General features: G+C 40.4%; 3 protein-coding genes across 5 annotated transcripts in view; 1 reads left to right on the top strand and 2 right to left on the bottom strand.

The window, feature by feature from the left end:
* OPN3 (opsin 3) overlaps positions 1 to 9,900 on the bottom strand; it is a 42,655-nt gene extending 32,755 nt beyond the window's left edge. For 2 of the 3 annotated variants that reach the window (XM_062210661.1, XM_062210662.1), the window contains exon 1: positions 9,476 to 9,900. In XM_062210661.1, the coding sequence (XP_062066645.1) occupies positions 9,476 to 9,848 (373 nt within the window). In that variant the 5' untranslated portion in view covers positions 9,849 to 9,900. Of the gene's footprint in view, positions 1 to 6,030; positions 6,117 to 9,475 lie in introns of those variants that run through there. The other variant, XM_062210663.1, reaches the window with a different exon arrangement.
* On the bottom strand, positions 642 to 6,051 carry CHML (CHM like Rab escort protein). The gene has a single exon (XM_062210660.1). The coding sequence runs from the start codon at positions 5,828 to 5,830 to the stop codon at positions 3,818 to 3,820; it is 2,013 nt and encodes a 670-aa protein (XP_062066644.1). The 5' UTR covers positions 5,831 to 6,051; the 3' UTR covers positions 642 to 3,817.
* An 11,434-nt stretch (positions 9,901 to 21,334) lies between the features above and the next one.
* Positions 21,335 to 27,897, top strand: part of WDR64 (WD repeat domain 64) — a 141,572-nt gene continuing 135,009 nt past the window's right edge. Inside the window, exons 1-2 of the mRNA XM_062211381.1 lie at positions 21,335 to 21,479; positions 26,201 to 26,331. Of these exons, the coding sequence (XP_062067365.1) occupies positions 21,335 to 21,479; positions 26,201 to 26,331 (276 nt within the window). The remainder of the gene's footprint in view (positions 21,480 to 26,200; positions 26,332 to 27,897) is intronic.

Genomic DNA, 27,897 nt, shown 5'->3' with positions numbered 1-27,897 from the left:
GAGCCCTTTAATGTTACATTGCAATTACCTGTTTTGTGATTCAACAGGGAGACCTAAGTTTTCACACAAATATAATCAGTAAACATAATTTATGTTCTGATGAACATTTTGAGTCTTGTTTAAACATTTCTTTGCATACACTACATATTACCAGTTAATTTTAAAGGCTATATAACAGTTTATGACGCCAAGAGTAATACATCAAAATTATTTATCCATTTTTCAGTTGATGGATTTTAAAGAAAAAAATGCTTGTATGGAAAGCTAAAGCATTTATGTACATTTTTCTTTTAAATATTCTTCTAGGCATATGTTACTCAAAGTGAATCAGTATGTCAGATGGTGGATCAGGAGTTGGAATTTGGCCTTGTGGTTAAGATGCCCACATTCCTTATCACAGTGCCTGGGTTCAATCCCAGGTCTGGTTCCCAACTCCAGTTTCCTACTAAATGAACCTTGGGAGAATCACTGAGAGGCGGCAGTGATGGCTCAAGTAGTTGGGTTCCTGCCACCCAGACAGAAGACTTGGTTGAGTTTCTAGCTCCTATCATCCACCTTAGCCAGTTATAGGCATCTGGTGTGTGAGTGGGGGTGGGGGGTTGGAACCAGCAGATGGGAGCTCTATCTGCCTCTCATGTTAAAAAAAAAAAAAAAGTTACAGAGCTCTTGTTATAGGCTTCTAAATATTTATTTAAGTAGTTCTTTATAAGGGCACATGCAAAATTTGCTTTTGGCTAATCTAATGGCATGAATTAGTTGATCTACCTTGTCAATAACTGTTTTTCATTGCCATAAGGTTCCTTTGTGCCAGTACTGGGATGAAAATTGTTGTCTTTTTATTTTTACCTTTCTAACATTTTAATTCATCTGGAATAAACTTCATTATCATACATGAAGTGGATCATTTAATAGCTTTCCCCATAATGACATTCAGCTAATCTTTTCACCAACAATTTTAAGTATTTCTTCCTAACTGCCTTATTAGTCTTAAACTTTCTACTCAGTACTACAGGATACTTAGCAAGGTTACTTAATACCATGCTTATGCTCCCATTTTTCCCAGTTTTTCTTTTTTAAAACACAAACTTTGCTCACTCTTCTAAGATCATTTGCCACAAATCTGTCAAATTACATAAAGCATCTAACTGGAATATTAAATGGAATTGCTAAGTCCACATATTAACACATGCTGGCACTCCTTTGGATGTCATTTCATTTACATTATCTAACTTAATCCTCACAATTTTGTGCAATATTATTTCCATTTTATAGATGACAAAATGGAACTAAGAGTGACTCTCCCAAGATCAGATTACTGGTAAGCAATGCAGCAAGACTCCCCATTTATCATTTTTCTTTACACCAGGATGTCTCTTATGGAAGTATGATCACATTTTAAATTTAGTTTCTTCAACTGCTTTTATTTAAATATCTTACCTAATTTATCCCAACACACCAGTACAATTTTCTTTAAAAGGCTCACATGTTTTAATACCCAAGCACTTTTTAAATTGCCGTCACTATTGGAATCTAGAAATAATATTAATTTAAAAAATTGTTTCTCCTGCAACTTCTTGAATTGGCCTTTTATTGATAGTATATTTACAAGATACTATAGATTTAGCTAATTATAAAGCCATGTTAACAGAAAATAATATTTATCCTTTATCTTTGTTTTATATATTTTATTGCAGTGACAGGCTTAATATATAAATAATATATTAATTTCTATTTGAGAAATGTTTCTTATATATATTTTCCCAATAGATATAATTTTAGTTAAGTAATTATCACATTGTGAGAAACTTAAAAAAATCAATGAAAGTGAAAAACTTTTCAGTAGATCTGGATTATTTTCACCTCCTTTTTAATATCTTAAATCTCTTTTTATTTTAATTACTATTTTGTAAGTCAGTTCAGGCATCTCACTTGTTTTGATAGGTTTAAACTTTAGGATCCACTCAATCATACCTTTTTACTATATTTAAGAAAACCAGTATTGATACCAATCAATGACTTTTCTACTTAATAATAAGCTGTCCACTATCTAAGTCTGTCTTATTTCCCTCATATTAGAAGAGCAACAAAAGACTATTCAGAGTATATTTTGGCCAATTAATAGTTGTTTGATATAACATAATCTTCAGCCCAACAGATATGTTACTGAAGAGCATTATTCTGTTAAAACTTAGCCAAATTCTGCTTCTATGAGATTCGTAGCTTTAACATATATTTACTTTTAATTAATCTTCATCTTCATATTTCTCTTATGCAATAGTCAACTGCAAGACTGACGTCTGTCCACTTTTCCCCCCAGCAATATTAGATTCTGATTTTCATGGGCACCTTTTCCTTCTAATACAGTATGTATACTATTGTAACCATGAACAATAGAAAAAAGGGCTTTGTAATCCTGTTGGGCTCCAGTGATGGCTCTTGTACACAGTGCACTGAGAAAATTATAAATAACTGTTTCCATCGTCTCTTTTTAAAAGTGTATGGCATAATATCTGCTTCACACTGTTACTGAGAAGCTGTAGTGAGAAAGCACGATATTAAATGCCTGGCACACAGTGAATGCTCTGTTCGAGAAAGGGCTTGCCTCCTATAGGACCACCATTCTGTGCCTGAAGAACAGATACGAGACTAAATGAGGAACCTCTCCTGATAGCTCCACTGAAGTAGAGTCAGTTTTGTGCCTTCTAGTGGTTCTGCGAAGTTTTTGTTCTCCAGAACACAGCCAAGAGGCAGACGTGATTATGAAGACTATTTACCTATTTGTGGGGTGGGATACAAGCAAAGAGCACGATAAATCCTCCTCTGACTTATTCCTATTAATTGCAGTCAACGCTGCTAATTAAGGTGGTAGAACCAACAAGGAATAGGTTTCACCCTGAGAAAACTGCAGGTAATCTACTTACAGAGGGTTTTTAAAACCGGCCGTAATCTCAAATTTTAAAGTGACTCATCCTGTTTCTCCATAGGACTTCCTTTTCAGGAATTTCAAACAGCCATTCTGAACCATCTTTTCCTGAGGTGATTTATTTTTCCTTTGGGCCTGAGTTATTCGTTGGAAGTCCTTTTCTGTCATGTGCTAGAGCAGGAGTCTGCAGGAATTTTCTGAGCTCTTCAGTTAAGTGAACTCAGATTATTTTCACAAAGTAGAAAGCAATGCTGGATGGCTTCACTGCCCCATCAGTTATAAGGGTCAAGTAGGTGAAATAAATGGCAAAATGTAAAATTCTTCACAAAGAATAAAGAATCACACACAGCTAATCTTTTAACAAATATAAACAAATGTCTTTTATCATATTGGCACTTGTATTGATATTCCTACTACAAACTCTGCGTTTTTATATTATATACAAAGACCCACATAATTTTCTATTTGTGTATTTCACTGTTCAAACAGATGTGATAGCAACACAACAGCTGCCAAAGTAACTAAAATATTCCTAAGATCCTATTTATTGTCCTGTAGAAAATGACAGTCTGAAGATCAATAGTATATACAATATTATCTTTAAGTAAAGTTGCTAACATGGAACTCAATACATACAATATTAAAACAAAGGTATCCCTGTTTAAAGATTCTGATCACAGAGCAGATTCTGAAACAAAGACTCCAACAACTGACAAGTCAATTAGTGACAGGTTAATAAAAACCACCTGAACCTGAATACCCTAAGCAGAGTCAAAGACAAGCTCTGCAGAGCATTCACCATATAACCACTTCCAATTATTCATATGGAAACATGGCCTTTAGATGAGAACATTCTGATGCCAAGATGAAGAGGATCTCCACTTCTTTTTTCTTCTAATTTTGAAGCTGCTTCTCTGGACTTTCTAAGTTTTTGCTGTCCTCAGAGGATTCTTGTTTGGCCATTGTTGTATCACTGGTTCCAGAAGCCTCCAGTAGCCTGTCATCATCATCATAGATAATGTCTTCTGGATTTGGAGGTGGAGGGCAGAATTCTTCACCTGGAAAGATCTCCTGAAAAAGTGTTTCGGCTTGCTTGACTGCATGCTCATTTCCCAGGCCACAGTCAGGCCCAGAGCAGACAAAAACATTGGAAGGTAAGCCATTATAGGAGCTTCTGCTGATTCCTGAGGAATCTCTCATGTTAAAATAAAGAGCCCACAAGAGTCTTGGTTTTGTGGACCTTTCCTTTTCCAATTCTGTTTCAGCATAAGGAGTGAATAATTTCTGCGTCACCGGTTCTAGGTCTTCTCGTGCCGTTTTTGAAGATGAACAGGTTAGATGTACCAGATACGTGTCTTTCATGCATGTCATAGTTGAAGAACATAATTCTGTGACCCGAACAGAACAAGTTTGTGCTTCCACTGGAGGCACTATCAAAATGGAAATCTGCTGATCTGAATTTGTCTTTAGGAGAGACTGATCTGTGATGAGCACTGCCCTTGAGATCTGCTTATACTGCACACTTGAGCATGTTTCCTCAGAAAGGTAACTATCCTCCATGATAAAATACTTAGCATTTATTCTTTGACCAAAGTGATCTATAATGGCTTTACATCTTCCAGATTCTTTGTCAACTACAAGACACTGTACTTTATGACGAAGACAGTAGATTCCACCAAAAACTGCACACATTCTGCAGAAACACTGGGGGATTTCACCTTGACCATACACAGGAAATAAAAAGGGAGTGTTGCCGAACCGTCCAAGACACTGAAGAAAATTTTTTGTTGCTTTAAGACCATCTAATGTAGTGCATGAGGTTTCTGATGTCATTGCAATTGAATGTAGCACAAAATGTTGGAGATTGGGGGTTAGTTTTTTAGCTTTCAAGTACTCTGAAAATGAACATTGTTTGAAATCTTGGTATTCATCAGGATGCTGCTCATAGTCTAGACAGAATGTAAGAAATTTCATTAGCATCCTCTTTTCAACCATGGTGAGTTCTTTGCTATTAAAGACATCTGCTCTAGAACAAGGAACCTGTTCCACCTTCCCTTCCCGAAATGCAAGAATCCTGGTGACATTTTTAAATTCTGCATAACGACTAACATTCGATTTGATTAAAAGATCAATTAAGGATCCTTGAGAATATAGCAGCTTTGACACCAAATCAATATTAAATCTCCTCTCTTCTTTAATTATTTGAGAATAAGTAATCCTATTTCTTTTTTGTTGGTCAGTATTGTCTTCTTTAGGGTTGTTTTCATCTTTATCTCCATCTGAAACTGTGTGTGCAGAAGTTTTGTCTCCACAATACTTTTCTTTCTCCAGTGATTCTTCTTTATCAGTTACTTCAAGTGAAATCTCTGTTTCATTTTTTTGAGTGTGTTTTGCAGACTTTTCGTAGTGAGCAAAGTCTGATGAGTGCCTTTCTTTGGGGAAGGCTGCAGAAATCAGAGGTTCTGTGAGGGTACTAGATGCCACTGAGGAAGGATTTTTTGGCACAGCACCAATGTCTTCAACCCTGTCCTCCATATCTTGCCTGGTATAACAAAAAACTTCTGTATGTTGGATGCTTTTATCCTTCTTGCAAAGAGGGATGGCTTCTTCTGTTTCATGGATTGAGTCTTGCCATGTAGCAATACTTTCTTCCCCAATGCCACTGTTTTGCTGATACTCATTCAGCCAGGATAGTAATCCAGAAAAGCTGAAACTAGCCCAGTTTCCTCCATAATAACTCCTTGAATCAATATGCAGAACTCTCTGACCACTTCTTGCACATGCAGCTGCAAGGATAGACTCTGGCAAACCTGTTCCTATTACAACCACATCAAACTCTGTGGGGAGACTGTCCGCCATCCTAGGAGGAAAACGGTCTGCTGACAACTGCCGATGGAGGAAATGCATGTGAATATGGGCTGAGGGGCTCAGCTGAGATGTGATCGTGCTGAAATGAAGTCTCTCCTTGTGATGTTCCAGCTTATCTCAGAAGCACTGAAGCTGCAGGTCCTAGCTGTTTAACGGTTACCCTTTTAAAGTATTTTTTAATAAGTCAGCAGCATAAAAACATGATAAAGTACATTTATTCACATCTGAGAATACTAAAACGGATGTGTAGTTTTCATTTCTGCATTTCACCTTAGCAGTAAATGTCAAAATGCATCACATATGCATTTGTGACTGGAACTCTTCTCTGAAAGAAGAAAATTCAAGAAAAAAAAAGAATACAATTGAAAACAATATAAAAGTAATTTCATGCAACAGCAATTACAAGCCATTGGAGCCTGACTTCTTATTTGGATATAAACTTCTACTAAAGCAAGTCATTAAATTCTTTCTCATTTTTTTTAGTCCCTTGAAAATGAACAATGGAGATATAACCCCCCAAATCAGGCAATATAATATAAAGAATGGTCATAATGTTTCACAATAAAGAATAATTAACATAATACAATTTCACAGCTTTTAGAAAATATTTGAGTAAAACTATACACAGCTGTAAGCTCAGACTAAAAGAAATGTGTGCCTCCTCTGTATTTATGGGAACAGACAATATACTATGCACAACATCATGATTAGGAATATTTCTGTGACCAGGATAGTTTGTGAGTGATTCCAGAACAGCCAAATAGAAGACCTTTCCATACCCCAACTACCCTTAGGATCTCATGGTAGCAGTTAACAAGTCAGATTATTACAAAAGGATTATTGATTCAGTTAAAAGACTAGCATTTGAAAACATTTAGGTGTACTGATGGGGAAAATATCTAAAAAATGTGAATCTCCATATGCATATGTGTGTTTTGTAAGTGTAAAGTATAAAGGAAAATTGGTTACTGGCTTAGTATATCAAGCATCTTAATATAAGTAACACTTCTAACATTTGAACAGGGTAGCGTTTGCATTCTGCCACACTGCCTCTGCAATCCCTAAATCTCTGTATCCCAAGAAAAAGGTCTTAAGTATCTCCTGCCGAGATGACCCATGTTGTTTGCTATACTTACTTTTCAAAGGGTAGTGAACAAAGGCACAATGCTGGCTAAATGCCACATGCAGAAAAAAGGTGTATATGATTCCAGGGTGTAGCCAGAGGGAAAACAATGAAGAAACTGAAGGGCACAGCCACCTGGAAGTCTTTAACATAAAGCACTACACACACCACATTGCTAACCTTTCTATCATTCATCAATGCACAGTATCAGTGAGGGTTCTCTGACCTCTGATTTTTGCTGTCACCAAATCTACTGAAATCCAGATCAATACAAGCTGCATCTTGCTGATGCTAAGATGACTAATTACTCTGAATACTGATAAAATAAGTCATTCTATGGGAACTTATATTAAATTGACTAGGTCACTAACCTCACTGGTCAGTTTAAATGAAAACGATAATCCTCATAGTCCTGTCTAGTGAGGACCTCTGACTAAAAGATTATTTTCAGCATTCCCTGAGAAGCCATGATCTGAGCACAAAATGCCAGTTGCCTGGTCTACTCATGTAAATATGTTAGTGTGTCTGAATTACTTCTTCGGCCTTCCTCAGCAGGGTGTGAAGATGGAGATAGAATCTATGATGTTACCTGAAGAAGTGTGACCATCTTCTTGGCTTAGAAAAGGACAGAGCTGAGGGTGGGATAATGCAGGGAAAATACAGGTCACAACCACTAACATTAGGCATTTTCTAGCCTACAGATATCAAAAGTCTTATCAAAATACAAAGGAAGTGGGATGGCCTTAAAGAACAGGGAGCTCAAGTACCCCATAACAGAGAAAACCAATGCTGTAGAGATTAACTCATTCTTATATCACAAAGTCAATGGTCTTCCCATTAAAGAGGGCAGCCTCTCCAAAAGCCTCTGCAGCATTTTTTTTATTTCTACCACACCTTCAGTATTCCATAGCTAGTTGCTTGGTTGGTTGGTTCTTGCTCAGAGATAACTGGGGAAGTGAAGCACCTTTCCTTTCTTCATCCTTAACCCTAATCTAGAAGCACAATCCTTAGAATTTACTCCAGGCAAAGAAATTTTTTATTTTTGCTAAGAACATGTTAAGCTCCACAAAAACCTCATTACTAACCTGTCTTAAATAAGACTCTGATCCTCTTAGCCAGGGTTATTAAAAACTCAATACAGTCTTGCTTTCAAACTCCGAGGCACAGATACACAATTTCCCATCACAGAAAAGGTGCTTCACAGAAACAAGAACTTTCCTGTCTATGAAAAAAACAACTGTTATCCTCCAAAAGGAGCATCCCCCATACTTTAGACACAGGCTTAAAACAGGTTCTTTAAAGCTTGGCCCTGCCTAAAAAGTTGCCTGGTATTTTTTAATGAAAATAAAAAGTGTAATCACACAGCCATCTACATTACTGCCTACATACAGTGACAGCTATCTCCCCAGGTTTCAAATCTTTGTACAAATGAAATACTCAGACTCATGCTCATTGGAGAGGAAAAGAAAATATTGTAATAAATGTAATCATAGTATCTGAGATTTCCTTCAAAAAGCAAAAATTAAATCATTATGAATATTTGAGTCTTAAAGGCTTGGAGGCTTATGAGTAAGAAAACTATTTTTGATAATGCTACCAAGACTTTGTGCTCCAAAACCAGCCAATTCAAAAGTCATAAATTACCAGTGGATTTCACGATCAAAATCCGAAATACTTAAACCTGAGAAATATTCTTTCACAAATGAAACACCTGGAGCACACACACACAAAAATAATTTCTTTCCCAAGCTTACAAAATCACATCTTCAGTGTTCTGCGGGGCTAGTCCTCCTTCAAAACGTCAGATCTGAGAGAGATGCAAATCTTCCGTAATGACTAAATTGTAAAAATAAATCTTCGACGAACAATCAAGTTCTACTTTAATGAAATCTCTTGGCTGCACAGCTAAGTCTGTGTGCCCTGGAGCTGGGATTCTCTGAGCCATTCATTTGTAATCTCATCTTAGGTTTTGTGTCCCATAAGGAGGAACAAGCAGTTAAGAGCAACTCAGAGGGCACATGTCCATTTGCATTCTGAATGAAAACCTCACTGCCTAGGAAGCATTCAGAGGTTTGCAACTGCTAATAAGCCAAAAGTAAACCATTCACACAGCGCTGCTACTTCAGTTGTCTGCCTCTCTCCGTGGGAACACAAATAAAATTATGAATTAAAGCTCTTCTCGTCTCCTCTCCAACTTTCCTGAGTTAATCACTTTTTCTTCACTCTCTCGACTCCACAGGCCTTCGTTCTCTCCCCACAGTGTGCACCCTGCTGAATTCCATCAGGAGATGGAAACAGAAATAGCGGGCAGATGGGCTTGCCCGCGGCCGAAGGCTTACTTACCCAGGGGCTGCAGCCAAAAGCGGGGCAGGGGTCCCGGTCAGCGTGGGGAGTGGGGGTGGTGGGGGGGGTGGGCCGGGCAGCCGAGGCCACAGGGAGTGAGCGGAGGGAAGAGCCCAGGAGAGGGGAGGCCAGCCGTGCAGCAGGGGCCGGGGCAGGGGCACTGAGGCCGGCGGAACCCGGCGGCGGGGCAAGGCGAGGAGCGGGAAGCAGCAACTCACCGCAGAGGCTGCTGCTCAACCCGTCCCACGCGCAGCCCACGGTGTCCCACACCCAGCCGTTCCTGAGGCAGGACACGAAGGTGAAGGCGACTCCGAAGACGGACCCCAGCAGGTCGCTGAGGCTGATGTTGACCAGGAAGAGATGCGTGGGCGTGCGGAGCCGCTGGAACCTGTAGTAGAGGACCAGCACCAGCAGGTTGCTGCCGACGCCCAGCAGCCCGATGGAGCCGAGCAGCAGCGCCAGGCGCTCGTAGGCGCTCGGACTGAAGAGCGGCGCGGGGCTCAGCGCACCGGCCGGCGCCGGCCCCTCAGCGCCCGCGGCCCCGCCGCCCGCCCAGTAGCCCTGTTCGCCGCTGCGGTTCCCCGAGTACATGGCCCGGCGCCGGCTCGCTCGGCGGGCGGCGCGCTCCGCACCGGGTGGGACTTCGCCCGGCCGCTTGCTCCGGCCACCGCACTGGAAGCGGCGTCCGCGCCGCGCGCCGGCGCCGCCCTCCCCCCGCCCCTTCCGCTCAGCGCAGCCCGCAGCCACGCCCCCAGGCGCGCGCGCTCGCAGGCTGCCCGCTCTGCGCGTCCCCTGCGCCCCTGCCTTACCGTGCGTCGGCGCGCGTGGACTGGCGGAGGACCGAACCCGGAAGACAGGACCGCAGGGAGAAGACGCCCTCAGGGGCGCGTCACCGCGTGCCCCTCAGCTCGAAAGCGTCGTGTCCTTTCACCCATGCAGAGTATTCATGAGCTTGGGAGAGGGTCGGATGAGGCCCTGCCACCCTAGGTTTCTTTCTCAGGGGGCTGAACTAACCCACCTCGGGTGTGCAAGGCCCACCCCGCCTCACACACTTATGCGGAAACAAAAGAAAACACGACATTGAAAAGCTTGGGATACAGCACCCGCCAAATGGCCTGACAAACAGGACAGCTGAGGAAGAAAACTGTGGTAGTGATTGGAGGGGGAAATGACCCACCCTCCCGGACAGCTGCAGGATGCGAACTGTTCAAGAACTTATGAGAGAATGTGTCGCAGTGGCCAGGCGAAGGAAGCCTGGCACCTCTGAAAGTTTCAGGAGAAGCAAGGAACTGGCATTAGAGTGGCATGGAGGTTGAGCCCCTGACTGGACACCAAGACCGGCAGCTTTCTCCTTTCTGCCCCGGTCTGAGTGGCGGTAGATCTGTCCTGTTCTCATGGCCTGTGGAAGCCCTTCACCGGCAGTGACTACCTGGGCTGTGCATCAACCTAAATCTAGCAGGTATGAAATCGGACAAGACCCCCTAAAATTTATACAAAAATGTGGTCCCTTAGAGTTCCCCAGAAGCACCATCTGAGATGCCACATATGCTACCGGAATTTGGGGTGCCATACGATTTCACCATATGCTTATTAATAAAGCCCCACTATTAATAAGCCTGAGAGGGTTCTTGCCTAATATTTAGTGAATTCTAAATACTGGCACAGATAAACAAGGCAGGATGGTACATTTTAAGCCTTTATTTAGTGAAAAAGATGCATAGGAGAGTGAGAGCTTTATTGAGAGAGGTAAATCTGGGTTCATATCGAGCGGCAGGAACCAGCCACGTGGAGAAGCATCTAGGCCAGGAAGCCTGGAGGCGCAGGGCTACAACAAGCCCCCTCCTGGCAAGAGGCCAGAGAAGAAGAGAAGGGCAGGGCACTGTGTCCCAAGCTTTTAACCCACTTCCAAAGGGGAATGGTTAATTAACTGATTGGCTGGTGGGCACCCTGGTGTGGCCAGGTAGGGGCATGAAATCACACAGGGGCGTGGCGAAGGTATCAGGTAGGGTATGAGGTCACACAGGGGCATGGCGAAGGTGTGGTCTTCCAGCTCACAAACCTAATCGATTTTAACCTATATGCCTGCCTACTTCAGGTATAGGGCAGTAGGTGCTATATTTAGAACACACATTTTCCGCTAGGCCTTTGCCCCAGTATCAATGAAAATATAGTACAAGTCAAGTATAGATTGCGAATGTGATCACATTCTGCAAGGGCTGCTTTTGTCTTTGTGACTGCACGGTCCATACCAAGGCCTCACAGGAGGATAGCAGTCCTGAGTCACACTGCAGGCTGTCCTGGGCACCTGTGACTGGCACAGAGTGGAAGCTGAAGGAGTTGCTCTCCGTGAGGGTGTTTACACCTCACACCTCTGTTCAAAAGATCAATAAAGTGTGACTGGGGTTTTAATGAATCCTCTTTCCACATTCCCAGGGGATAGATGGGCTAGCCAGTCAATTCTTCATCCTGTGCATTGGGCAACAGCTGAAGGGTGATGTGCTATGCCTGCAAAACACTGATTTTCTTTTGAGACTTCTAATCTGGACTTGCTGTCTATGAGACTGTCTAGCCTGCCCACTCTTTAGTATCTATCTATCTATCTATCTATATATATATATATATCTTTTAGACTTGTGCAACCATTTCACAAGTTCTATATGTTTAAGGTCCACTGTATTTTCAGCATAGTGCCTAGACTATAGGAAATTCTCAATAAATATTTTCTGAAGGAATGAATAAGGGACTAACTATATTTCTTTCTAGAGTATTCATTTCATCTTTGGTGCTGAGTCCCTGCCCTCATAAAGCTTACATTCTGGTGGTGTTAGTTGGGCAGACAATAATCAAATGAGTACATACAAAGGGTATCAGATGCTGATAAGTTCCACAAAGAAACAGAAGGCAGTAAGGACTGTACTGCGTATTGCAGGCACAGCATACATGTACAGAGAGGACTGTATTTAGCACACCTTGGAGGAACAAGGAAGCCTGCATGTTTGGGGCAGAATGAGAATTAGCAATTGAGGTCAGAAATGTGCTTGAGTGGGGATTATCCAGACCATGCAGCGTCTAGGCCATTTTCATAAAAGGACTTTGGCTTGTCCTCTATCACAGTGAAGTCCAGGGTAGTGCCCATGCAAGGGCAAGAACAGAACTGAAGGAAAAGGAGTAAGACGCTCTTGGCAAATGTTAAGAATTTTGATACAGTTATTTTTACAATACTATGAACTGTTAAAGATATTAATTAAATGGCAGAAAAGGGCAATGATACCACATACATGATTTTCTTTTTTAATAGTGAAGTATGTTTCAATTCAGTTTCAGAATTTTACAAGGATAGGATAATGGCAAAATATGACAAGTAGAAAAGCCAGTGAAGTACTGGTATGAGGAACACCATGCAGACCAATGGAATAGAACAGACAGTCATTATATAAGCCCTCATATTTGGTTAATTGATTTTCAACAATCATGCCAAGACCATTCAGTGCAGATAAGACAGGCTTCCACAAATGCTGGGAAACTGTATATCCATATAACAAAGCATGAAGTTGGATCCTCAAAATAGATGACAGACCTAAATGCAGGAACTAAAAGTATAAGATCATAAATTATATGAGCACAGACAACAAGAGAAAATATATAGACTTGATCAAAATTAAAACCTGCTGTGCATCAAAGAACACTTTCAAAAAAGTGAAAAGATAACCCACAAAACGGGAGAAATATTTGCAAATCTTTTATCTTATAAAGGCCTAATATCCACAATATATAAAAAACTCCTACTAAACAACAACAAAAATCTCCATAACCTAATTCAAAAGTGGGCAAAAGATTTGAGCAGACAGTTCCCCAAAGATATGCAAATGGTCAGTAAGCACTTGAGGGACCAGCATTGTAGTCCAGCAAGTTAAGATACCTCTTGTGAGGCTGGCATACCATGTCAGGGTGCCAGTTCCTGTCCCAGCTCCTCTACTTCTGATCTACTTTCCTGCTAATGTGCCTTGGAAGAGAGCAGATGGTGGCTTAATGCTTGGGACCCTGAAATTCATGTGAGACCCAGATGTGGTTCCTGGCTCCTACTTTAGCCTGGCCCAACCCTGACTATCGCAGCCATTTGAGGAGTGAATAAGGAGATGGAAGATTTTTCTCCATCTTTCCCCCACCACCCACCCACTCCCATTGTTCTTGCCATTCACAAAAATAAATCTTTAAAAAAAATAAGCACCAGGCCGGCGCTGTGGCTCAACAGGCTAATCCTCCACCTAGCGGCGCTGGCACACCGGGTTCTGGTCCTGGTCGGGACGCCGGATTCTGTCCCGGTTGCCCCTCTTCCAGGCCAGCTCTCTTCTGTGGCCCGGGAGTGCAGTGGAGGATGGCCCAAGTGCTTGGGCCCTGCACCTGCATGGGAGACCAGGATAAGTACTTGGCTCCTGGCTTTGGATCAGCGCAGTGCGCGGGCCGCAGCGCGCCGGCTGCGACGGCCATTGGAGGGCGAACCAACAGCAAAGGAAGACCTTTCTCTCTGTCTCTCTCTCTCACTATCCACTCTGCCTGTCAAAAAAAAAATTAAAAAAAAAAATAAGCACCTGAAAAGAAGTTCAACATCATCAGTCAGCAGGACAGTGAAAATCAAAACCAAAAGAAATTATGTTTCATACCTACTAGAATGGCCATGAGCAAAACAAATGGCACAGAAAATAAGTGTGGACAAAGAAATTTAAACACTGGGAAACTGCCGGTAGGAATGTAAAATGGTACAGCTACTGTGGAAAACAGTTTGACGGTTCTGGAAAATGTTAAATGTAATTACCATATGATCCAGCAATTTCAATCCCAACTACATACCCCAAAGAAGTGGACATAGGGACCTAGACTGTATACCAATGTTCATAGCAGCATTATTCACAATAACTGAAAGTTGGAGATAACTCAAATGTCCATCAACAAGTGAATGGTATATGCACATGATGAACTATTTTTAGCAACAGCAAGGAATTAAATTCTGGAACATGTTATAGCATGGATGAACTTTGAAAACATTAGCCTATGTGAAATAAATGACACAAAAACCAAATATTTTATAATTCCACTTATAAGTGATATGTAGAGTAGCCAAATTTATAAAGATGGGAAGTAGGATGCCGGTTACCAGAGGCTGGAGGAAGAGGCAATGAGGAGTTAGTGTTTAATGGGTACAGAGTTTCTGCTAGGATGATGAAAAAGTCCTGGAAATGGATAGTAGTGATAGTTGCACAACATTGTGTATGTCTTAATGCCTCTGAATTGTGCACTTAAAATTGATTCAAATGGTAAATTTTGTTACAGATGTGTTACCACAATTTAAAAAAAAAAAAAAAAAGAAAAGAAAAGGAAGGAGTGGAGGAGAAAGCATGTGGAAATTGTGTTTGTGCCTTACCCTCTCAGAGTAGAAGGAAACTAATGTAATCACTTATTGAGCAAGTTAGACTCAGTATAGTACAAGCAAAAAGTAAGTTTGCTTTCTCCCGCTACTCATTTCAGATGTCTTTTTTCTATTTGCTCTTTCCTGTCCTTTGATTAAACTTTGACAAGTCCCAAAGCTTTTCTGATCACTACCAGTTAAGTTCAGAATGTTGTCATATGAAATGTTAAAACCCATGTAAAACATTTGTTCACCCTCCAAAATAGGATCTGCTTCAGGCCTAGAGAATTTCTGTGGGATGCAAGTGGGGAAGACAAGTTACTTCTCCCATTTCCTTGATCCACTACTTGCAAATGCTGCTATTGCTCCTCCAGGTTTGCAAGGAAAAATCCTTCCCTGATTGGTAAAGTTGTCCTCTGATGTTTGTGCTTTCTGATTGTATTGAATTTTAAATGCTGTTTGTCTCTTTTATGGTTTTCTTTAGAAAACCTGTGTTCCCTGGAACCTTTCTCCCATGCCTCCCTAGATAGGGTTAATGACTTCATCAACTGGCTCTTTGGGGTTCCCTTTCAGCCCCTGCTTAGGGTTGCTAACAACAGGGGCAACCTTCTTCCATCCAAGTATTAACCAGGACCAACCCTGCTTACAAGATCAGATGAGATCAGGGGCATTTAGGGTGGTATGGCCATAGACAGAGGACGTCTTCTCAGCAGGACCCTTCCCAAAATGAAGCCATATGTCTCTTCTACACAGTCCAGTATGTGACCCACTAGAAATTCCTTGCTCCACCAAATTCAGCAAGTGGTCTTTTGTAGACAGCTGGCCAGCTTCATTTTCTCCCCATCAGTGTCCTTGGGTAGAAAAAGTGGAGAGAAGTCATGGTTCCTCCACTACTCTGAAAACTCTAAGGAAGAACTGATCCAGGGTCTTCCCAAGTGCCTGATGAATTCCTTGCCTTCTCTTAAGCAGTTTGGAGGTGAGGATAGGCCAAACTATGCAGAGCAGGCTTCCAGTTCCTCCTGTGAGTGCTACAACAGCACTGCCCTTTAAGGTAGGGGAATTCTTCAAGTCTTTTGTATTTTAGGGCCACTCCCAAAGCAGAAATCTTCAAAAAGTCCACAGAAAAATGCATATTCTGATGCATATTCTGGAAAAACTATGCACAAATTTCACTTCTTTGCAAATGAATTTTATGATTTAATTCCATATTTTCCATAAACTTTTTGAAGTATCCTCATATCCTTCTACATTGGAGCAGAAAGTCATTATCATTTCTATGTTTAGAGAGTCCTTTGCAAAGCTTGAGGGAAGAAAGAATGCAGGTAGGTATTATCTGACATTCATATTTGGAATAATTGGTAACCCCTAGCCCCATGTGTCAGTGGGGAGGGAATATCAACCTTTACTCAATCAAGTAATCTTCTTTCTAGGACTAGGAAGACATCCTTCCCTGGCCTCTCCACCCTTGGTTCCTGGTGACAAGCAGAAGAGCCCTTCCAGAAAATCCTTCCAAACATAGCTGCACCTTTTCTTGCCTTAGGAAATGTAATTCAGCAAACGTAATTGAACTGAAAAGAAAGACAGTCTAACATGCCTTCATGTTCCGAATGGCAATTTTCCTTGTGCAGACAACACAAGGTGGGTGAGATGTAGGGATCAGCTTCATGTGTAAACAGTGTACTTGTCCACACTTCCTCTCCCTGCCACTCTCCCTCAAATACATACATTTGTTTTGAAAATGAAATCTCATTTGTACCTTGCTATTAAAAATACAGTTTAGGTGACCAGGGGTTTGGATATTCAGTTGCTTAAAGGAACTAGTTAGTGAATTTATGACTAATTTAAATATATATATATATGTATGTATGTATGTATGTATGTATAATGGGGCCCACCTTGTGGTACAGCTGGTTAAGCCACTGTTTGCTATACTGGCATCACATAACAGATGATCTCATGAACCAGGCTCAAGTCCCAGATGATACACGATCTGGTACAGCTCCTTGCTATTGTGCCTAGGAAAGCAGCAGAAGATGGCCAAGCACTTGGGTTACTGACATCCATGTGGATGAAGTTCCTGGTTTCAGCCTGGCCCAGCTCTTGCTATTGTAGCCATTTGGGTAGTGTGGTAGTGTGTCTGTCTCTCTCCCCCTCTCATGTCTCCCTCTGTCACTCTTTCAAAAATCACATTTATATCTCATATAGATATATGTATATATGTATATACCTATCTCTATCTCTGTCTCTATCTCTATCTCTATCTCTACCAACACAAATGATAGTTAAAGTTTGGTACACTGAGAACAAACAGAACATCTTTGTTTCCTGAGGGGGAAGAAATTAAAAAAAAATTTTTTTAATGAAGGATCGGGGTTAGCATAACTTACTGTCAGCCACAAAAACTAATCAAATAGAATCCCTGTAACACCAAGACTAGAAGCAAACGGACATAAGAAATCTTAAAGATATTGAAGGAAAACATTTTCCAAACTATGATTCTACTCAATCAAATATTGAACAAATACAGGAAAAGATCAGGATATTTTCAGACATGCAACCATCAAAAATTTATTTCCCAGGCATTATTTCTGGAATAATTAGGGAATGGACCATGGAAAAGAAGGTCATAGCATATAGTCTTGAAGTGAAAGGAATTCCCAAAATGAAGGCAAAGGGAGATGGTTTCAGTCAAGACTGTATGAATATGACTCAAGACAGACATGTGGATCAATGTTGTTACCAAGATGCCTTCTGCTCACATATCTTTTTATCTTAAAAAATGCCTGAGTGAGGCTGGCCCAGATTTTTAGCAGGACTTTGTCATCCGAGGCCATATATTTTTGAAGCTCTCACTCATCTCTCTGTGCCCTGCCACATGCATCAGCTGAGAATATGCATTTTATTCCAGAGGAATTTTTTATTGACTTATCCTTAGAATTTGAGTTGGCCGTGTTGGACTCAAAAACAGAAGATAAATGGTAACATATTGGCCCAACAGGATTTCTACCTGGTGACCAATAACTGACTTACATGATGAACTAGCTGAGGACCCAACCATGAGCCTTGTGTTATAGTCTAGCCTGCTGACATCCACATATGGGCTTGCATACTATTCATTGAACCTAAAGCCAAACTAGCTCAGAGAAACCATGCTACCTATTTCTTCCTAGAGTCTTCCTCTGACAGCCAGTGTGTTTCCTTGTCACCATTCACAACCATTTATATGTAAAAAGTAATTAACAGAAATAAAATATTTGAGAAAAATGATGGAAAAGATGAAATAAAAAATATTCTTTTGAGGTATATTAGAAACATAAGGACAAGTTTATGAAAATTTAAATAATGTGCATGGTTCTACTGAAACTGCAAAATTATCAAAGTATGTGACCTGAGTTTAGAAGGCAATTTTCTGAAATTAATATTTATTAAAGTTTTATTTATTTTTATTTGAAGGGCAGAGTTACAAAGAGGCAGAGGCAGAGAGAGAGAAAGAGATAGAGAGAGAGAAGTCAGTCTTCCATCCACTGGTTCACTCCTCAAATGGCCACAATGGCCAGAGCTGGGCCAATCTAGAGCCAGGAGCCAGGAGTTCTTCCAGGTCTCCCATGTGGATGCAGGGGCCCAAGTCTTTGGGCCATCTTACTACGCTTTCCCAGGCCGGAGCAGAGAGCTAGATCAGAAGTGGAGCAGCTGGGACTCAAACCAGTTCCCATATGGGATTCCAGCACTGCAGGTGGTAGCTTTAGCTGCTACACCACAGTATCAGCCCCCAAATTAATATTTTTAAGACTTTGAGAACACAGGTAATTTCTTTTGTTCTTTAAATTTGCAGCCATTGGGGGGCAGTGCTGTGCATTAAATCACAGCTTGTGACACCAACATCCCATATCAGAGCATCACTTCAAATTCCAGCTAATCTGCTTTTGACCCAGCCATCCTGCTAGTGTGCTTCAGAAGGCAGCAGGAGATAGCCCAATTGCCTGGGCCCGTGGCATCCATTTGGGAGCCCAGGATAGAGTTATTTGATTCCTGGCTTTAGCCTGGCGCAGACCTGACTTTTGTGGCCATTTGGGGAGTAAACCAGGGAATAGAGGATCTCTCTCTCTCTTTCAAGTAAATAAATCTTCTAAAATTTTTGTGGATGTATAAGTTTTGCAATTGAGAAAATATAAGTACAAATGCATTTTATAGCTTTATAAATGGCCATAATAGCTATGAATTACTCCAGAATGCATTTTTAAGATGTTTTCAAAAGCTGTTATGATAACATGTGCTTATACCTACCCCCCCCCCATTTTCTTTTTCTCTCTTTAAATGCTTATTTATTTATGTCTACTTGAAAGGCAGGACAAGAAAGAGAGAGAAAGGGATGGAGAGAGACCTGTTCACTCCTCAAATGCCCTCAACAAGCAGGGCTGGGTCAAGCCAAAGCCAGGAACCAGGAACTCTATCTGGGTCTCCATGTGGGTGGCAGGCACCCAAGCACTTGAGACATTGCCTGTGACATCCCAGGATGCATTTTCAGGAAGTTGAATTGGAAGCAGCAAAGCCAGGACTCTAACTGGCACTCCAAAATGGGATATAGGCATCCTAAGCGGAGGCTTAACTAGTGCAACTCAATGCCTACCTCCTCTTACCCTTTCTTTACCTCACCATTCCACCAATAGCTTTCCTCAATGAAGTTAGTGTTCAATAAAGATTTGTAGAATGGGTGAGTGAACAAAAGAATGCATGCATTAAAATTGGGAACCATGGTCTTTCAGATGTCCACATCGCTTAGGGTTCCCGTTCAGGTGTTTTCCTATTGATGTGAAAGAATTCACCTTTCCTGAGCCCCCCACAACATACACAGTTTTATGTTCTTTCTTCAGAATGTTTGCAACATTTGGATATATTAGTTGCTTTTTCACTTGTTTGTCTTTTCCATTAAGATTATAAGTTCAGATATCAATGCACAGTACTTTGTAATGATTCATAGGAAAAAGAGAAGGAAAATGGGGTTAGGAGATTTTCTGTCTATAAAATGTTAAATGGGGAGTTGCTTTCTAACTTCATAGCTTTCCAGAGGTAGGTATAAAGGAGACAGTACTGGGACAGGAAGTGCCTACTTGCCGTCTATTTCACCTCCCCATGCCAGGCCTTATAGGATGTTTTAAAAGATGGACTACCATGGAGTAGAAATTTTTATCTGGGCTCGCATTGTGGCACAATGGGTTATGCCGCTGCTTGTGATACCAGCAACCCATATGAGTAGCTGGTTTGGATCCTGGCTGTTCCACTTCCAAACCAATTCTCTGCTAGTGTGGCAGGCAAGGCAGTGGTAGATGGCCCAAGTGCTTGAGACTCTGCCACCCACATAAGAGACCTAGATGGAATGCTTGCCTCCTGGCTTTGACCTGGTCCATCCCCCATCATTGTGGTCATTTGGGGAATGAACCAACACAAGGAAGATCTTTCTCATTCCTTCTCTCTAACTCTGCCTTTCAAAAAAAACCCTTTTTTATTAAAAAAAAGAAACTTTATCCAACTAACCTAAACCACAAGAAGTTAACTTAATGCTAATAAAGCCCATCAGAAGTTGAAGATTGGAAAAGCCAAGTCAACAGCAATTGGACTAAATGGGACCAGAGATTGCAATTAGAGAGATACAGAAAGACTTCTTGTTCAGCCAACACCTTCAATTGCAAACCTTTCCCTACAATCAGGAACTACTCCTTCTTTATCCTTTGCTCCATTATTTTAACTGAAGGACAATGCATAAAGAGCATTTGTATTCTCTATGACCTTTAAAAATGTCTTCATTTATACTTGAAATGACAGGTGCTGAAAAATATGTTTTTTTGAAGATTTATTTATTTCTTTGAAAGTCAGAGTTACACAGAGAGAGGGGAGAGAGAGAGAGAGAGAGAGAGAGAGAGAGAGAGAAAGAAAGAAAGAAAGAAAGAAAGAAAGAAAGAAAGAAAGAAAGAAAGATCTTCCATCTGTTGGTTCACTCCCCAGTTGACCACAACAGCCAGAGCTGTGCCAATCCAAAGCCAGGAGCCAGGAGCTTCTTCCGGGTCTCCCACATGGGTGCAGGGGCCCAAGGACTTGGGCCATCTTCTACTGCTTTCCCAGGGCATAGCAGAGAGCCGAATTGGAAGTGGAGCAGCCAGGTCTTGAACTGGCACCCACGTGGGATGCCAGTGCTTCAGGCCAGGTTGTTAACCCACTGCGCCACAGCGCCAGCCCCAAACATGTTCATTTTTGGAAGTTAGCTTGCACATCCAGTACAGCTATAAGAATGGGTGTGAGCTCTACTCTGTAGAATCTTGAGGGGCAAAAACGCTTGAGGTGAGAAAAGATATGGGAGGGAGAAAGTAGTGCTCAGTTTCCCATCTTGGTCTTTATTCACCCCTCACCTTTGTTAAGAAATGCACATACAAGCAATCTGTGGGGAAACCTCAGTCTCCTTGTGAACAAAAGTCAGCTGTACAGAGCCATTATGATGCAATGAGGACCACTAGGATTCTTCCTGCCGTGTCTGCCTTTATGACATGTGTTAGAACCAAGTCCCTTTTAACATTCTGGTGGCCAAAACTAAGACAGCCTGGAGGCAATGTAACAACTGGAAGGTTTTCCATGTTGGCAAATTTGCAGTGCTTTGTGCAGAAATAAGATTCCCTTTATCTCAATGGATATAAGGGAAGAAAAGTATTACAGTGCTACACCTCATAGTAGCAATTTCAAAACAGCCTTGAATGAATTTGAAAAATTGATTGAGCAGACAGCAATCCAGAAAAAAGAAGAAAGAGCAGGCTTATTTATTCAAAAAAAAGGTAAGTTTAGTGAAGTCCAGCTGGGTTTGAAGATTAGAACTAGGGAACATTTTAAATCATCAGAGAACAGCAATATAGCTTAGCAGCAAAGAAGCTGCATAGCGGGTCTTCAGAACTCCTCAAATTCTGCCTCTTAAATAGTCAAATAGACTGAAGAAGTTTATTCACTTCTCTAAACTACACTTGCCTCCATTGTACAATTGGAGGATTGCATTAAATGACATCTCAGAGTTCTGTGAACTCTACCATTTGGTTCCAGTTAATTTGGCCTCTCAATGGAGTATAGTTGGCATTGGCAAGCCATGTGTACCATCTGCCACTTCTTTACCTAAGGGCATCATGAGATTGTACAGTCTTTCCTAAGTAGCACAAAGTGATCTGCTTCACCATGACTCCACTGTCTGGGCCACTCCTCATGTCTCTAAGCAGGAATGACTGGAATGTGCCAACGTAAGGGGAATGGTGTGGATGGTGGTCTACCAAGAATAAGAGCAACAGAGAATCTGATATAGAGCTTAAAGTGTGGCACCATGGCCAGCATTCAAGGGAAGTTTTGCAGTGAGTGGCTTTTGAGAATAACAGGTGAACAGCAGAGTAAAAGACTAACAGAAGTCTTTCTGTTTCAATAAAAGGAGCAGTACCCATGTAACTGCTAATGGGATGCTATAGCCAGTTTACTGATGTGCCTGGTATTATTTGAATAGTCTTTAATAATTTCTAAGGCATTTTTATAAATATAAGTCAATTTACACGATAGTTTGAATAGACAAAAATTTGTATTGCTATTGTGTCCATTTTATTTGTGAAAAGATAGGAGGGGGCAGGCACTGTGGCACAGTAGGTTAATCCTCCACCTTCGGCACTGGCATTCCATATGGACACCAGTTCTAGTCCTGGCTGCTCCTCCTCCGATCCAGATATCTGCTGTGGCCTGGGAAAGCAATAGAAGATGGCCCAAGTGCTTGGACCCCTGCACCCATGAGGGAGATCTGGAAGAAGCTCCTAGCTCCTGGCTTTGGATAGGCTAAACTCCGGCCATTGTGGCCATTTCAGGAGTGAACCAGTGGATGGAAGACATTTCTCTCTGTCCCTTCCTCTCACTACCTGTAAATCTACCTCTCAAATAAATAAAATAAAATCATTTAAAAAAGGAAAGAAAAGATAGGAGATACAGTCATCTGCTTGAGTCACTCAGCTTTGAAGTGTTAGAGCTAAGACTTAGACCTTTGAGATGTACGCTCTTAGGGGAGTTTCAGCTTGGCTGGGCTACTCAACAAAAATTTCACTGTCAACTTGTTTTTACCTCTCTCAGCTAATCTTTCTACTTTACAAGAGAAAGCAAGACCAAGACACGGAATTTTCTCAGACTGTCCTTCCTCCACCTCTAATTCCCCATCATCAAGAACACCTGTCTTTGTTTTCTTCTCTCACCCTTCCAATGCTACACTATCACTTTGCTGCAATCTCTTTTTATGCTGCCTTTGTCTTCTTAATCTAAAAATACACTCGAATGTTCTGATCTTGACTTTCTCTTCCATTCAAGTCATGACCGTGTCTCTCCTTTGCTTTTGCACAGAATTTCTCCACATAGCATCACCACCTAATTGTCAATGTACTTGAGTCTGGTTTCCCTAATCTTTTTGCTGAGAATGCTTTTACCCAGGTATTTGGTAACTTAATATGGTTGCCAAATTCAATAAATTGTTTTCACTTTTCCATCTCGCTTTGGCCATTGTCACTGTATTAGCACTGTTAGCTGCTTCTGATTAAAAAAAAAAAAAAAAAAACAAACCTCTTCTTCCTGCATCTGCTCTCGTATTTTCCCCAGTTCTCATTCTTTCTTTCTTTGTCATTTTTTCTCTTTGAGCTTTACCCCTTGTGTCCTTTCTCAGTTTATGAACACCATCTACCTTGTTTCCAACACCAGTTATGTTGTGTTATTGTGTCTCCCTCTGTTATATTACAACCTTTTTACATAGCACTCTTCTGGCCAAAAGTTTTTTTCTTTCTCTATACTTCTGTTGAAAGTTTTTTCTTTTTTTTTTTTTTTTAAAGACTTCATTTGCTATATTCCTGGCATACTAGCTCACCTCTAAAACCCATATATGCTAACTTGGTACTCAAGCCATTCAAAATCATCTTAGCCTGAATCTTCTGTTATAATATGCACTTTTCAGTATTATCAAACTGATTTTACATACATCATTCCCCTAACATGGAGTTCATTTCTTCCAGTGTGTGTATACTCCTGTAAATATCTGTTCTCTTGCTCATAATACAAGACTCAGATCAAATGTAAACTCTTTGTAAAATCTCCCCAATTTCCCTTAAGCAAACTCATACTCAGCACTGCCCATGTACTTTATTACCATCTTAAGGAGTTACTTGCTGCATTTCACCTGCTGAAATTGACATATAATTGGACATGATCATTCCTGCCCCTTCTCCCAGACCATTCATTTGTGTGTGCTTGAAACATTAGGGCTTTGCAATTCTATGTCCCACCATGTCTCACTATTTACACTCCATCTCTAGGATTCTTACATCACTTACCATCCAACTGGGGACACTTTCATGTATCACTTATCACCCAAAAGAGGTTGTTAAGTTGGCAAATGGGCATAAATGAGATTTTCTGATGGCAGCCCAGCATGTGTGGTTGCCCTAGGTATCACCTTTGCCCAAACCTCTAATGCAGTAGCTCCTCTCAGCAGCAGTGTGCTTTAGCAAAAAAAAAGAAAAAAAAAGTCAGATTGTGTCATTTCCTTTCATAAAAGCTTCCAGTGAAAGCTTTCCATTACCTTTATAGTAAAATCCCAACTTCTGACTCCATTTCAGCCCTAATTCATCTCTGGTCTCACCTTACAGTAATTTCCCAGTCTCTGATATATTCCATCCTCACTGACCTTCCCAGAACACGTTCACTTCTTTCCAGAGGTCTGTGTTTGCCAGCCTCTGCCCAAATGCACTAATGGGATTTCTACATGGCTCCTTTTTGCTATCATTTGTCAGTTTAATTTTTATACCCACTTCCTTAGAGATGTGTCCCAGAAGTCTACCGCCATCCACCTCCACTATCATAGTTCTTCATTGGTTTCCTTCCTTGCACTTATCTCATTCTATAATGACTTATGTATCTTCACTTTGTTACTGACATATGACATACAGAGAAACTGTAAAGTGACCTAATATTAAGTATGTAGCTTCATAAATTTGAATATTGGTGAGCACACTTGTAGCCATCAATGAGATAGGGAACATGTTTAGGATCCCAGAAATTTGCCACACATTATTTTGCCCAATATTTCTTTTTTGCTTTATACTTAGATAACCAGTGATTTAATGTCAGTGTTTATTAATCCACTTTAAATGTCACAATCTGTAAGTAATTTGTTTGCTCTCTTGTTAATTTTCTGATTTTTCCCATTAGAATATAAACTTCCTGAGGGCAACTACCTGACTTATCTAGTTTTCCAAGTCCAAGGTCTAGCTCAGTTCTGACACATAGCACATGCTCAGTAAATTTTTGTTAACTAAAGAATCTAATCTATACAATTTGAGTGATCCCTTTTTATTTTTTTAAGATTTATTCATTTATTTGAAAGTCAGAGTTACACAGAAAGAGAGAGAGAGGCAGAGAGAGAGAGGTCTTCCATCTGCTGGTTCACTCCCCAAATGATCATAATGTCTGGAGCTGGGCCGATCCAAAGCCAGGAGCCAGCAACTTCTTCCGAGTCTCCCACGTAGGTGCAGGGGCCCAAGGACTCAGGCCATCTTCTACTGCTTTCCCAGGCCATAGCAGAGAGCTGGATTGGAAGTGAAGCAGATGGGACTTGCGCTTGCGCCTATATGGGATGCTGGCACTGCAGGCGGCAGCTTTACCCACTGCTCCACAGTGCTGCCCCCACCCCTTTTATTCTCAGTTTCAATAATTTTTCTCCAGGGAATGATCAAACTCAGCAAAATAAAAATTCAAGGATTGAATACTCATGTTTACTAGTGTTAAAAAATCAATAAGAACCAATCATGAATTGCTTTTGCACACTTTTATCTTCTACTTAAGATGTATTCTAGCAAACTCTTAGTGAGACTTTTACAATAGGAAAGAAGTAAATTAACTCTTTGCATTCTTGAGCAAAACTACTCAATGCACTAAAACAAAAGCTTTAGAAAAAGCATGAAACACCAAAATAAAAGATTTTCCTCTGATTTAGTAATATTTTAGCCAAAGGTCTAGTTATATTTCCAAAGACAGGATCTTTGAAATTCAGAGAAATCTTGTTGTAAAAAATAAAGAAATAGAATGCTATGAAATTGAAAAAACAGCTGAGGTACAGGCATTGTGGTGTAGCAGGTTAAAATGCCACCTGTGATGTCAGCATCCCATATGGATGCTGGTTCATATCCCAGCAGTTCCACTTCAGATCCAGCTTCTTGATAATGCACCTGGGAAAACAGCAGACAATGGTTCAAGTGCTTGGGCCTCTGCCACCCTTGTGGGAGATCCGGATGGAGTCTCCTGGTTTCAGTCTAGTCCATCCCTGGTGCTGTGGCCATTTGGGGAGTGAACCAGAAGATGGAAGCTCTCGCTTTGTCTCTCCTTCTTTCTCTTGTAACTCTGCCTTTCAAATAAATGAATTAAACTTAATAAAAAGCAGCTGAAATACTAAATATAGTCCTTGGAATTTGATGAGCATGTACTTATGCTTTTTCCAATGCAGATGCAATTGATTATGACAAGTTTTATGCATCAGTCCAGGAACTCTTTGGTCCAGAAGTGAAGAATCAAGATGTGAAGTACTTTTACAGGAAACTCTGCAATGACCCTGATGCACCTATAGACTGGTGTGAGGTAGTCATTTTCATGTTTATAAGAAATCCAAATATTATTTTTCTTTCTTCAGCATTAATTATCAAATCATATTACTTCCAGAGGATTTAAATCCATAATTTGTAATGTGACACATTGTAATGCTACACCCCTTAAGATGTGGTCACTGTCCACGTAGCTGTTTAACTGCACTATTATTAAGCAACTTTTACACACTTTTAGTTAAGCTGCCTACTGGAAGCACCATAAGTGTCCTTAACAACACCAAATTTTTAATGGCCTTCATTATTATCTAAATGAGATACTTCTTTTCAAAAGTGTCAATGTATACAAATTCTTAATATAAAGACTGTGATTGATCACTTGTTTCAGTCCATGAGTTGTCGTCTAATTGGTATAATGTTGACTATTAAAAAAATCACAGGCATGCAGAGTAATTGAAGGAGTTAAAATTTATCTGGCTCTCCTTCAAAACTTATTAGATATAATATGTAAAAGAAAAAGATTTAGATAACTTGACTGTCACATTTAACAGGCTGATAAATATGTACCAATGGTGTTTTGAACCCAAGATGCAGGAAAACACAACTCTCTCAAACTCATATGGGGTCATCACAAAAATTGACATATACTAGACTAAAAAGAACATTTCCATAAATTCCAGTACATTAAATTGGAAACCCACAATAAAAGACAGCCCAAATCTTTAAAACCAACCCAGAAAAATTATTTTGGGAAAATACTTCAAAAAAAAAAAGGATATACTCTGAAAATATGTAAAATATCTCACTAACTTTTTATGCTAATTATGTATAAAAATTACATTTTGGTTATATTATATATGTATTAGCAAAATTAATTTCACTTGTTTCTTTTTACATTTTTAATTTATAGCTACTAAAAACATTTGAAGTTACATATGTGGTTAACATTGTATTTCTTTTGGACATCACAGAACATGTCAAAATAGATGAGGAGGAATTCCTCCTGATCAGTGAAGACATTCTTTGCTGGTAAACACATCTGATAGGAGTCTGACTTTGAGGTAGTAGTTTTGTAGGAATGCCTTATCCTACAAAATTAATTGAACTAGCCAGGAAGTACTCTAAATTATTTTTTGAAGAAAAGTAATAGCTAAGTCATCTGTGCCATAGCCTGATTTGTCTCTGATTTCCAAAGACATCAAAGAGTTAGACGTGCAGCATTGTCCTCCAAGATCACAAGCATATGAGAACAAAGGTTAAGATTCACACATTTAAATGTCAGATCAATGAAACTGATCAAGTTAGGCAGTGCATTTGGAAATGCCCATTGGAATAAAGTGATATCAAATTTTTTATTACCATCAGCTAGTTTCACAAAACAGGTCAAATGTGCAGGCCCTCCTCTTAAATTTGAGCAAAACCACAATAGAGGCTAATATACCATGTATCTAAATATTTTAAAAATTTAAACCCAGCTTATTACTAAGTAAATATATCCATCTTCCAGTCTTTAAAATATACCATAACAGTGTCCTGGACATCTAGATCATAATTTAAAATTTCCTCTTATATTCCTTATAGTTTTACAGTGAAACATTAAGAC

This window comes from Lepus europaeus, chromosome 14 (assembly GCF_033115175.1).
Source record: "Lepus europaeus isolate LE1 chromosome 14, mLepTim1.pri, whole genome shotgun sequence".
In the NCBI taxonomy this organism is placed as follows: domain Eukaryota; kingdom Metazoa; phylum Chordata; class Mammalia; order Lagomorpha; family Leporidae; genus Lepus; species Lepus europaeus.
The sequence above is the reverse complement of the archived record's forward strand: the minus strand, read 5'-3'. Positions and strand labels throughout refer to the sequence as shown.